This window comes from Osmerus eperlanus, chromosome 22 (genome assembly GCF_963692335.1).
Source record: "Osmerus eperlanus chromosome 22, fOsmEpe2.1, whole genome shotgun sequence".
NCBI classification, from domain to species: domain Eukaryota; kingdom Metazoa; phylum Chordata; class Actinopteri; order Osmeriformes; family Osmeridae; genus Osmerus; species Osmerus eperlanus.
This window is the reverse complement of record NC_085039.1, coordinates 6190408-6202664: the sequence shown is the minus strand read 5'-3', so window position 1 is coordinate 6202664 and position 12257 is coordinate 6190408. Positions and strand designations below refer to the sequence as shown.

Below are 12257 nucleotides of genomic sequence, written 5' to 3'. Positions count from 1 at the left end.
CACCAGTCACAAAGAGGGCGGTGTTTACTAGCAGTCTTCCTAATGCTTTAAACTGACCTTCTTTACGCCATAGCCAACATGTTTTAAACAATTACGTATTCAATTGAGACAATTGTCAAATAATGTGGAAAATCGACTGAATATTTCAGTTGTTGTAATCACGTGTCACACAATGGCACATATATATTTTCTCTATGCACTGTCCTGGCTAGACTAGCCTGCATATGGTAGAAAATAAAAAGATTCAATTTCTAGAAGCATACTAGAAACACAACCCAAAGTATGCATCTCTTGAACAGTCGATTGCAAACCTTTACTAAAATATTTAGGTTAGGTTCAATTCCAGGCCAAAAGTCGAATTACGGAGTTAAGTAGTTCACCACCTGTAGTGATATGTCGTTTTACATTACGATTTTGTAAAATGGCCTTAAATGGCTTAATAATAATGTCTATTTATTGTAAAATACAATATGCGTGAAACGTTCCTAAAAAGAATATTATTTAAGGCTGACCGATTGTATTTTCAACCTTTTGGCTTTCCGTATCGACTCGCTTCATCAAGTCGTGTTTTTAGATGTCAAAACTTGGTCCTACATCTGGGAATGTAATTTTGTATCCACTTTAACTAGATTTCATACATTCCAACAACTCTTTGTAAGTACGGAATACTGAGATTATAGGATATCATCGAGGATGTCAATATAATAACCGTACTGATTGTGACTACAATATTTTTTTAGCTGTGTTCGCATTAGTGCGCATCAGCTAGCACTAGCTGATTAGCTAGCCAGCTATCTAGATATATTTCCGCAGAGTTCCTTCCTCGTACTTATTGCAACCACTGAATAATGATGATAAAGGTAACTATACAGACTGCTGGACTTTTAGTTTTTGTATGGTTGTTCTTCGGGGACTTTGTTCTGGGTTGGTTTCACAACAGTGCCAAAACCAAAACGTCACAGAATGAATATTCTAGAAAAAGTACACCTGACAATCAAGACCAGAGTTGCTTTTGCCAAGTAAGTATAACACAAATTTAAAATGGCAATGTTCATTGTCATTTCAATAATCTTTTATTTTCAGATGGTGTGATGTCTTTGTAAGGCATCCAGTTTATAAACATTTACCGTATGCCTATGATACAGCTCCTCTAGCATTTACTACTGTCACCTTAATTTGACGTCACACCTTCAGAAATAAATATTTGTCCTCTCATTTGAACTCTACAATTTGTCTACGCTGTCTCCAATACTTTACATTTCATAGTAAGATTGTGCTGAATAATATTCATTCAACAATATACATTTATTGTAGGCTACGTACGTAAACCACAAGAAGTGTCTGAGCTCTATTGCCCCATGAATATTAAACTCAAGACAAACGTCACGTTTATTTGCTACCGATTAAGGCAAAACCAATCAGAAAAGGGGTTTAATTATACTACTTTTCTTTACATATGTAGAATGGAAAAATCACATTTGCATACATGAACCAGGAACGATACAGGAAAATATCGTGGTGTACCCTGATTGGTTAAACTTCGGGTTCGTAAAAAATACAGTATGGGATTTGTAGTCCCGTGCAGTGTAAGTACCGCAAAATCACGTTTACTCGAGTGAAGTGAAGACTACAATTGTAAGAGGCGGGGGCTAATTTGACAGCTGTAATTTGACAGCTGTTGACACATTGCTTTGTTTGGAGGCGGGGTCCAAGCGGGATATACCCACGAGGAGTCAGTGGTCTGAAATGACAGCTCTCACAACCTCTACATCAGCTCTCTCAGACTACTTATTTTAAATTGCCTTATCAACGCTATCATACCAGCATGTTATTAGTTAAAGTGTTTTTTTGCATAAGCTTAAAATAGCATTTTAGAAAAAGTGAGTGGCTCCCTTTGAGGACTTTAGCTGCAAAACCATTAAATACCGGAATGCTCAGAGGAATTGGTTTCATATGGACGGCTTCACAACTTTTCTTCATGATAAGTGGACTATTGTATTCTGAGGTCAGACACGGTGACTATATATTGTAAATAACAGTTTGTTAACAAAAGCATTTACAGTCTATTAAGTTCTTAGAGAACGCCTTGCATAATTTTAAGGCAAGCTGTTGCATATGTTCCAAAGGAACATGCCTCTGGTGCCACATACACAAGTTTTGGCCATGAAACCAGTCTAATTGGCCACTCATCTCACTTTTTTCATTTAGTGACAAGTTTCATTGGTTAGGTAGAGACCTTAATACTGAGTGAGGGCTCAGGTGTCTAACTAGCTCAATACAGTTTTCATTTCACATAGCAGCTGTCTCTTCGTTAATGCATGTGAGGATAAACCCTGCTGTCCACTATTGGATAATGAAAATGAAAAGTGTGACAGATTTCAGTGGGCAGACTTGTCAGCCAAGTTACAAAACAGGTATCTGTTGTATAAATCAGTTTTTTCAGGATGTGGCGTAACTTCAATTTGTTTTGCGTCTTGTGCTTTTTGTACATGTTGAAAACGAGTCTGGCAACTTACGTGCTAAAAGTAGATTGAGTCTGGAATTTTGAGATGCCACTCGCTCTAGCTCTAACCATACCTATTTTGTTATTTTAAATGAATTCCAAGAAGTGACTTCAACTTGTTTTTCCAAATGCCCCTATTTTTTTTATACCAAAAGGAACTATCATTTTTGTTTCCTTAGCTAACTGGTGTCTTGGACGACTGCTTCTGTGACATTGAAAGCATTGACGTTTTCAACAACTTCAAGATTTACCCGCGCATTAAGAAGTTGAATGAGAGAGACTACTTCAGATATTACAGGGTAAGTGGGCTGTAACAGTGCTTAAGAAGTGTCAGAGTTCAACAGACTAGTGTTGTACAACAAACAACTTTACATCTTATGTGTTGAACTAACCAAATAAATTGTTGTATTAAATGCTTTACAATAGAGACACCCATAATCACACCCATAATCTGAGGCATGCTAATCTCAAGCAAATAAGCAAAAACAATGCCCTTTGTACACCAAATTGTCCAACTTCACTTATAATGCCTTTAACTAACCAAATTATATTCTTGACAATTTTTACAGTAAACAGGCTAAACTTTTATAAAAATGTCACCTTGTCAAAATGCATCTTATTTATGATAGACACCCCTTTATTCTGATACAGTCTAATCTCAAACAAATCGGCTAAGCAAAGCTCCTGTGTACACCATGTTTTCCATTTTGGAAAATGTGTAACCGATAAAAGACTATAATTAATAATTTGTTAATTTAGCAGAAGCTTTCATCCATATTATACCACTGAACGTTAGCCCCCTAGGGCTATGCCCAAATTGGATTTGCCCATTAATTAAATCTTTGAAAATCAAGTGTTGGTTTTGTCACGATGTATGCATGCTTAATACACCCTATAGTCGATGAGATTTTAGCCTACCAAAAATAAAGATGCAGATTATGTAACTGTAGGAAACTGAAGGTCCTGTGATAACTAGCAAGGTGACGTGGCAATTCTGCCAAGACTATGCGTTGCATCATCAAGGATGGTTCCAAAAATGAAAATCTCATTCTGCTTGACTATCCACTGAATGCACTTGGACACAAAATCAAAAATACCTGATGTGAAGCTATCCGCTTCCATCAACAGTTTATCAATAACCCAAAACAGGAAGAATATACACATTGGGACACTATTCATTTTGTTAATAGGAGCATCTGGATCCTGCAGTGCTGATCTGTACTGCATCATTGACTTGTCAGTAAGATGTGGCCCTCCTGGATGACAACTCAATAAACGGATATAGTGATGTAGACAGCAGAGACGGTCTTATTTCCTGAAAGAGAGTTTTATAAGCTCTTTGTTGTCATGCATGGTTGACCTGTCCATGAAATCAAATTAACACATGTCACCAAAAACGTTTTGGCTCTATACACATCTAACTTGTTTTATTGTCTAATTGACCGAGACAAGTCATTTCTGATACAGCATCCAGAAAAGCCTTGTTGTCAGCCTGAGCAAGATGATAGGTATATCATTAGCTACTTACAGGATGGCCAGGTGACACTTATCAGCTGGATCACCTTGCTTCCTTTTGGTATCTCTGAAGGTCAACCTCAAGCGACCCTGTCCCTTCTGGCCGGACGATGGACACTGCTCCATCAAGGACTGCCACGTTGAGCCCTGCCCGGAGGTCAGAGTTCATGCAGAATGCAATTGTTTTAGCCAAACTTTCATTATAGTGACTTGCATTAAGCAATAGCCCATTCCAAATCACCCATTACTGTCTCCTGATTTGTAGGTGTTGTACTTGTACAGCTATGAGCAACATGGGCTAAACTAATCTGTGGCTATTGTTATACAGGATGATGCCCATCCATTTATTTCAGGCTCTGGTACATAAGTAAAAGCTACTGCTTGGGAAGTTTGGAATGGTATTGAGTATGTTTGCCATCTTTATCAAGGTAAATGTGATGAGATGTTCACCTGCCCTATTGTTTTCTGGTGGTGTCTCTTTTTAGAGCATGATCCCAGTGGGAATTAAGTCTGGTAACTACAATAAGGTAAGCCTCCATTCCCAGCAGATCCATTAAAATGTAATGAGTGTAAACATGCTAGGTGTATGCTCAGACAAGAGGGTGGAGTATATTTTTATACAAACTTGTCTCTTCAAAACACTATAAAGCTGTGTATAACATAACAATGGATGTTTGCTCCGTAAATTGATACCGAGGATTGATGGGATATGTTCCATTAACCGAGCCCTCTTTTGTGTCGTGTAAGCTGTATACCTTACATCCAGATGCATATAGACAACCATATTGGTTTATTTGCGTAGTCACATACTGAAATGGAGTTTAGGGCCTGCGTGCTTCTGCAGCATTTGTACCAGTCTTTTGCATCTTGGCAGCTGATTCAGCACTTAGTGCCCTCTTCGCTGTTTGTTAGGAAAAACTTGGCTTAGTTCCTATTGTTTGTCTAGTAATGAGCCATTTGGACATGTGGACCGACTAGAATTGAAGGTCAATCCAGTCATTTTAGTGCGTTTTTTTTGTAAAATGTCGGAGTAAATATCTTGCAAATAACTGAGTCAAGCGGAGTTTCAACAGCTTAGTGTCTATGCTTAATTATCCTTTTAAAGTTTGAACTATTTGTCTATTCAGTGGGCTCAAGGCTTTTGCACTCAGCTGCTTTGTTTTGGGCACAAACATTGTAGCCTATTATGAATAAAGGATATCACAGGTGTTCAGAAGCAGTGTTGTAGTGTAAATATCCCATTGTAATAAGAGATAAAATATAAAAAATAAAAAATGTGTTAATTTAGCAGATGTTTATAGCCAAAGCAGTGTACATCGGGGGGATTTGAACTTGCAACCTCTTTATTTGCAGTAAATAGTTATACCACAGAGCTACACCTATCCCCAAAAGAGATTATTATTATGTTCCCTGTTCCCATGTTATTTTGTTAGGATTTGTCATGTAACAGTTTGGTATTGGCCTCATGATTTGCCAGTTGAAACATTTGAGGAAGATTAGATTAGCGTTCTGTCAGAGTTCTTCCACAGCTCAGGGCAGGGAGGGGGCAGTGCGGGGGATGCAAGTCAACGTGGCAGTGAGAGGGGAAAAGCACAGCAGGTGCCTGTAAGGCCAGGAGAGGTACATTAGCCACACACAGTGGTTATTCACCTCTAATTAGCTATGTGGCTAGAAGCCAGTTAGCTTTACTAGTTTGTTTAGCCTTCCTGGGTATGTGTTCATGACTGGCTTGCTGTTTGATGTTAAGCATTCTGTCCTGATACTGAGACCTGGACAACATCATTTTCTGTCTCTGGTCTTTTGCTATAGATTTTTTGGACTTCTCGTGTAAAATGTCCAGGGTGAGTTGGGGAAAAGTCTGAAAATGACTGTTTTGGCCAAGTTAGAGAGGAAGAGTGCCCCTTAAGGCAGATTAATGCAGTTTAGACCTTTTGAGTCCGTTTTTCTTAACAATGCTCTTTTTCCTGCTGCATAGTACTCCCAGGCACCCAACACAATAACAAACATTGTGGACTGTGAACAAGCCCATGAACTTGGAGCTATTAACAGCACACTGAGGTAATGGCATACTGTACTTTTCTTTCAGGTTTAAATGTATTGTTATTATTTAACTTTTATTCCCAAAGTGGTGCCTATAACTTAATGAAAAATGTCTGATGTATCATATCATTTGACATTTCATGATGGTGTACATTATTTGTCAGTTCTTTGCTTGTTAGTTAGAAATGAGCAGTCTTTTTTTTTGGCCAAACTGTTTTACCGTTTCTCTTGCCAGCAACCAGAGTAAAGAGGCCTTTGAAGACTGGGCTCGTCATGATGATGCTCAGGACCACTTTTGCCTGCTAGACGGTGAGAACATAAATTCTAACTTCAAAGTTCTATTTTTTCACACGTCAGGCTTTATAAAGTATACACTGGCTTCAAACTATTTTACATTGCCTTGCAGAAGTATTCACAGCCTTTCAAACTATTCAACCTTTTAAACTGTAGGAAACGTTACTCGTTTAAAAAAACGAGTAACGTTTTTTTCAAAACATTGTATTTTGTAGATGTATTTTGTAGATGTAATCATTGGTGTGAATACAAAAATTATTTATATTTCTAATTTGCAGTAAATTAGCAAAGGTAAAAATAATTGATTTTTAAGTATGTCAACCCAATAATTTTGAAATGGTATTAAGTAGCTTTAGACACCACCAAATCCCACCAGTCCATCTGTTTCACTCATTCATTATCTCCTCCTTTCTCTTTCAGATGAGACGTCCCCAGATGCCGAGTATGTAGACCTTCTCCTCAACCCTGAGCGCTACACTGGCTATAAGGGACCGTCTGCATGGAGAGTGTGGAACAGCATCTATGAGGAGAACTGCTTCAAGTGAGAGACACATACCCACACTTTATCAAATACTTTTATCTACTTTTGAGCTTTCGCTATCTTGTACTATTAGTACTCTTGTACTAATATAAATAAATTGCGTATCTAATAAAGTATTGCCACTAACCCTAAAATATCACATGATGATGACAAAAACTGTGTGTGTGCATTGTGTTTGGTGACATGAAAGTATTTGTTGTTTGCAGGCCAAGATCAGTGTATCGACCACTTAACCCACTGGCTCCGAGCAGAGGTTAGTGATGTTTTTTTACTTTTTAGCTTACCGTGTCTGAACTCTCTTGTCGGCCTTTTCATCGATTTTTCATAAATTATGCTGTTGTATAACGTTTTGGGAAAATCTTATTTTGTATAGTCTATTTTCTATATTTATTTATAAATAAAAACGTAGTGGCCTAAGAATTTCTAGAAGCCAGCAAAGACGATCAATACAATGATTTTGAATGTTTTTCCCACAAACGAGTTATTATGTTTGCAGTCAGTTTATTGTATACTATTAATAGTATGATTGTAACATGCTGTTGTTCTCCTTGTCATCCTTTGGACCCCTAGGAGATGATGATGGTAAGTGCTAGTTTATGTATTTTAATGTATCTATTTTTTATTGGGATATTAATAGCAAGACTCCTATGATAATAAAAACGTAAATCTTTATGTTTTGCATGCATTCAGGAGAGGGCTTCTACGACTGGCTTGAAGGTAATTTTTTTTAAATTATTTAAACCCTAATTTTTATTGTAAGATTTGTCATTTGTTATGGTGAGACAATGAAAATTATTATTTTGAATTTTCTAATCAAATTTGAGAGGGAAATTCAAACAGCTTGACACAGTCATTTTATCGTAGTTGTTTTGCATGTGTCTATTTCAAGTCATCAAACTCTCCCTGGAATATCTTTCAAGCTTCCTCTCTTCTCCGTTATTTCAACATCTCAGTCATGTCAAAGCAACCCTAAAAAGCGCACCCTCTTATGTATTTCTATGCTTGCTTTGAAGTGTTTTGTCTAGGCAGACAGAGGCTGTTGAAACCTCTTGGGTTTGGTTACAAAGAAGCCACACAGAGTTCTATTCCCTTCACTGTAGACTTTATGAAATAAGTCTTTGTCATGCATGTCCCGTGATGCAAAGATTACATTATTGAGACTTAGTGAGACTCGAGGCCCTCAAACATCATGACAGTCATATACAGCAGGTGGTAAACCGAAACTCCCAAACCTTTTGGTAATGGGTGAGGATGCTGTGGAACAACTACATTCTTGTCACCCCTGGCTTAACAGGGCTATGCCCAATATACCCAACAAAAAAGATACAGTGAAAGGACTTTCAGCTCCTTTTTGAAGAGAAATGTGAAAATGTGTTGTTCTCTCCTTAATAGGGTTGTGTCTGGAAAAGAGGGTGTTTTACAGGCTCATCTCCGGTCTCCATAGTAGCATCAATATTCACTTGTGTGCAGAATACCTGTTGGATGGTAGGACACCCCCCCCCCCCAACTTCCTTGCTATTTAATAAATGTGAATGTGAAAATTTTTAATATGACATATGAGGATGATTGCTCCAATGTTGGATTGGTGTTGACGATGCACAATATTTTCCCTGCAGTATGTTAATATTTGCAATTTCTAACACCATGAAACCATTCATTAAGCCTTTACTTTTACTTCAGAGGCCTGGGGCAAGTCACTCTGGGGCCCCAACGTGCAGGAGTTCCGTCAGCGCTTCGACCCGGCTGAGACCAAGGGCGAAGGCACACGGCGCCTTAAAAACCTTTATTTCCTATATCTAATTGAGCTGCGAGCACTCTCCAAGTTGGCGCCGTATTTCGACCGTGCCTTCATTAACCTGTACACAGGAAACACCCAAGAGGACACTGGCACCAAGGAGCTTTTGCTGCAGTTGTTCAACGAGACCCAGTATGTAGAGAATGAGGATGGAATGTAGCAAACATGTAACATAAAAATACAGTATAACCACCCATGTTTATAGTTACATCAATTACACATGTTAACAATTTGTTACTAACCTCCCACTGACCACCAATTGTTTTTCTAATTTTCTTCAGAGCCTTCCCAATGCACTTTGATGAGAAGTCAATGTTTGCGGGCCACAAAATTGAAGCAAAGATTTTGAAGGTGATTCCACCTCATAGTTAGTTTAAGCTTTAATACTAAATATGGATACGGGCTTGGAGCATTTTTTACATGTCTTCCTCTCCCATACATTTCCTCGCTTTTTGTAACTATATTTATCTAATAAAGCCATCAAAAGGAAAAAAATATATCTTAAAAAAGGACAATAATTTTTTTTTCAAGACTTTGAAAGGTGGAGTGTTTTTGCGGTTAGAAGAGAGCCGCAGCTTTAGTGCTGCCTCAATGCATGATTGGTCAACCAGACAAGCACGTTTCTGGTCAGCTATGTTATATACCAGTTAATGATTCTTATGCACTAGTTACACATTTTGTCACAAATTATCTTCTCACGTTTTGGAATGTGAAACAGTGGGTATAATTGTGCATACATTTTTTGCACGTCTTTCTTTGTGGCTTTAAAATAGTCCACTTCTCTTATTTTTTAAATTAGGTATTGATATACATTTTTACAGTTGTGGACACCTGATTTTACCCTTTGTCTTTGCATCCTTATTGTTTGCCAGGAGGAATTCCGTCTCCATTTCAAAAACATCTCCCGGATCATGGACTGTGTAGGCTGCAGTAAGTGTCGTCTCTGGGGAAAGTTACAGGTAGGTTGTTTTATGCAGTGTTTTTAATAGAAAGAGCTTAATTTATAAATGTATGATTGACACATTTGTCAGTTCTTGAGTTACGCTTATCTATTTGTAAAATGAGTCTACTCTTGTGATACATAGATCATTTCAATCGAGGCTGCTCAGAAAGAAAATCCTATTTTGATGGTGTCCTGGCAAACGCTGGCCTGTTTAACTCTCCACTCACGTTACAGATCGAAGGACTTGGTACAGCCCTGAAGATCCTCTTCTCTGAAAAGGAAATCAAGAACCTTCCGGAACACAGCCCTTCCAAGGGTTTCCAGCTGACGCGGCAGGAGATCGTCGCCTTACTGAATGCCTTCGGAAGGTTGGTGTTACCCCTCTCTTTAGGAAAGGTCCTTTTAAAATGTTTTTCAGAACCTTAAATATAAAAGCAAAACAATTGATTCTCAGTGCAAAGCAATTGAATCCCAGTGATACAGGGTCAAGAGGTGTTAACAAGGCTGTTGATCTTTCTCGCCTTACCTTCTTTTAGACTATCCACAAGCATACACCAGCTCCATAACTTCCGAAGCCTACTTAATGGCAAGAGGTAACAGACAATGTGGCCACCTGGTGGAGCAATCGAAGAGGAAACTGCAATAGTCTTATCCTACCCAGGATGAGGCCACTTTCAGGGACTTCAGAGTCAACACTGACCCCCCTCCCACCCATTTCAACATCTCCCATCCCTGTGTGTGATATTCCTCAAGATTTAGGTCTGAAAGACCTCCTTTACTGATGTTTGCATTCAAATTGTGAGCATTACTAGCCCAGCACTCGCTTAAGAGCTCTGAAGAGTTCCTAGTTTGCAAGTATTTCATTGCACATTTGTTTTCTGTCTGCAATCCATGCTGTACTCTGGCTATTTGCCTGCCCCTTTTAGCTACCTCCTTTTCCCTGCATTTGTGTTGCATAAATGCTTAATGCCCGTGAGTCTGTCCTTCCATTCTTTTTTTATTTTCTCCCCCCCCCCCCCATTCACCATCTCAGGCATACTAGTTGTAATCTAGCTAGAACATTGGGGTGCATACGCGTGATTGTCATGTGTGTTGATGTGTGATTGAGCGTGTGGAAAACACAGTTGCAGCTATATAAGAATTGTTTTTTAATTCCCCAAACTTTTACAACCGTTATCTTGACACTTGTAGCAGCTTTTCGCTATTGTAGGAGTAATTTCTTCTGTATCCGAACGCATGCGTCTTTGAGGGAATGTCTGTGTACGCACATTTTTGATGTTCAGTGGTGTCCCAACATAGTCTTACTGCACAACATGCATAAATTAGATCATTATTATATGAAAAACTGTGCGGTATATCCTTATAAATGTAATGTTGGTCATCATGCCTAATCACTCATTTTACATATTTATGTATATGTTTACATATACATGTTTTTGGTGACTTCAGTTTAATTGTTTTTCTTGAATCCTGAGATAAAAATGAATAAATCCCCCTTCTAAGATATCTGGAAGGAATTCTGTTGCAACTAAAATGTTGCTTAATATAGATGTTCAAGTATTTGTTGAATATTAAGTCTGAAGTCAAACTCTTTGACCAATGGTGTTCAGCTGCCATCTTGTTGAAGGAGAAGTTCAAGGATGGTATTTTCTGTATTCACAACTGAAAACAAGCTTTTTTAAGTTTCTACAATTAATATTCAGATTTAAATATTTTTGGAATTTGACTTTAATATTGGTAATTGTCATAGCTATCCTACAAGTGTCAGCAATTTGACATTATTATGGTTATTACTTGATATGAAAAATGAGATACTTATTCCAGATACCAGTGTGAGAGCGGTTATTTTGTTGTTCTTTCTTTGAAATGGATTTAGAATTGGACCAAAGATTTTATGTTGCCTTTTTTGTGTTTTTTTTTTTGTGTGTTACAGCTGATTTTCCAAACCTTTTGACCCCATAAAGTGTTTATGTTCTGAGGATTTGGAAAGGAAGACTTAATCATAATATTTTTTCATTACCACCACATAATGTAAACATGATTTTTCCAACCATGTTTAAAAACAAAAAACTTTTAGTAAGCAAGACTGAGTTACTCAATGAAGCACAGCTAATCTAATGCTACTCTCACCATGAATGTGAACAGCATGGGATGTGTTATCTTTTGTTTGAAATGAAAGGTATCTCATGGACATAATATCTTGGCGGCTTGGTAGATTTTTTGTGTGTGCGAGAGTTAGTGTACGGTTTGTTTGTGTGTGTATTTGTGTTCCAAGCCTTGCATGCTGTCTACAACACCAGATCGTCCTGTGCAATCCACTTGTCTGCCTTAAAAAAGTTTCCAAAAGTAATTTTAGAATGAAAAAAAAAGCCTTCTCAATAGGACAAAATGTACATCAAACTATTTTGTCACTATTGATTCCCAGCTTTCTCCTCTCTGCCTTTGTAAGACGCATAACAATTTGTAAAGGAAATAAATACAGAACTTTGTTTTTCAAATGTATGATTATATATAGTTGCACCTATATATATTGATGTGTATACTGTACTTGTTGAGTATATTTATTTGAAGAGGATTAAATATTTCTGGTTGTCATTCCAACTTGTGTGTGTGTCATTAGGCTGGG

General features: G+C 37.8%; 1 protein-coding gene across 2 annotated transcripts; it reads left to right on the top strand.

The window, feature by feature from the left end:
- The first annotated feature begins 530 nt into the window (after positions 1-530).
- ero1b (endoplasmic reticulum oxidoreductase 1 beta) lies at positions 531-12232 on the top strand. 2 transcript variants are annotated; one of them, XM_062447992.1, is made up of 16 exons: positions 531-1019; positions 2683-2802; positions 4092-4175; positions 4504-4545; positions 5994-6076; positions 6294-6367; positions 6773-6893; positions 7100-7147; positions 7456-7475; positions 7584-7610; positions 8286-8378; positions 8574-8820; positions 8970-9039; positions 9561-9647; positions 9866-9999; positions 10168-12232. In XM_062447992.1, exons 1-16 carry the CDS (start codon positions 849-851, stop codon positions 10226-10228), a joined length of 1482 nt encoding a protein of 493 aa, XP_062303976.1. In that variant the 5' UTR covers positions 531-848; the 3' UTR covers positions 10229-12232. The 2 variants fall into 2 exon arrangements, with proteins under 2 accessions (XP_062303976.1, XP_062303977.1); XM_062447993.1 differs by lacking the exon at positions 531-1019 and adding an exon at positions 1752-2005.
- The last annotated feature ends 25 nt before the right edge of the window (positions 12233-12257 follow it).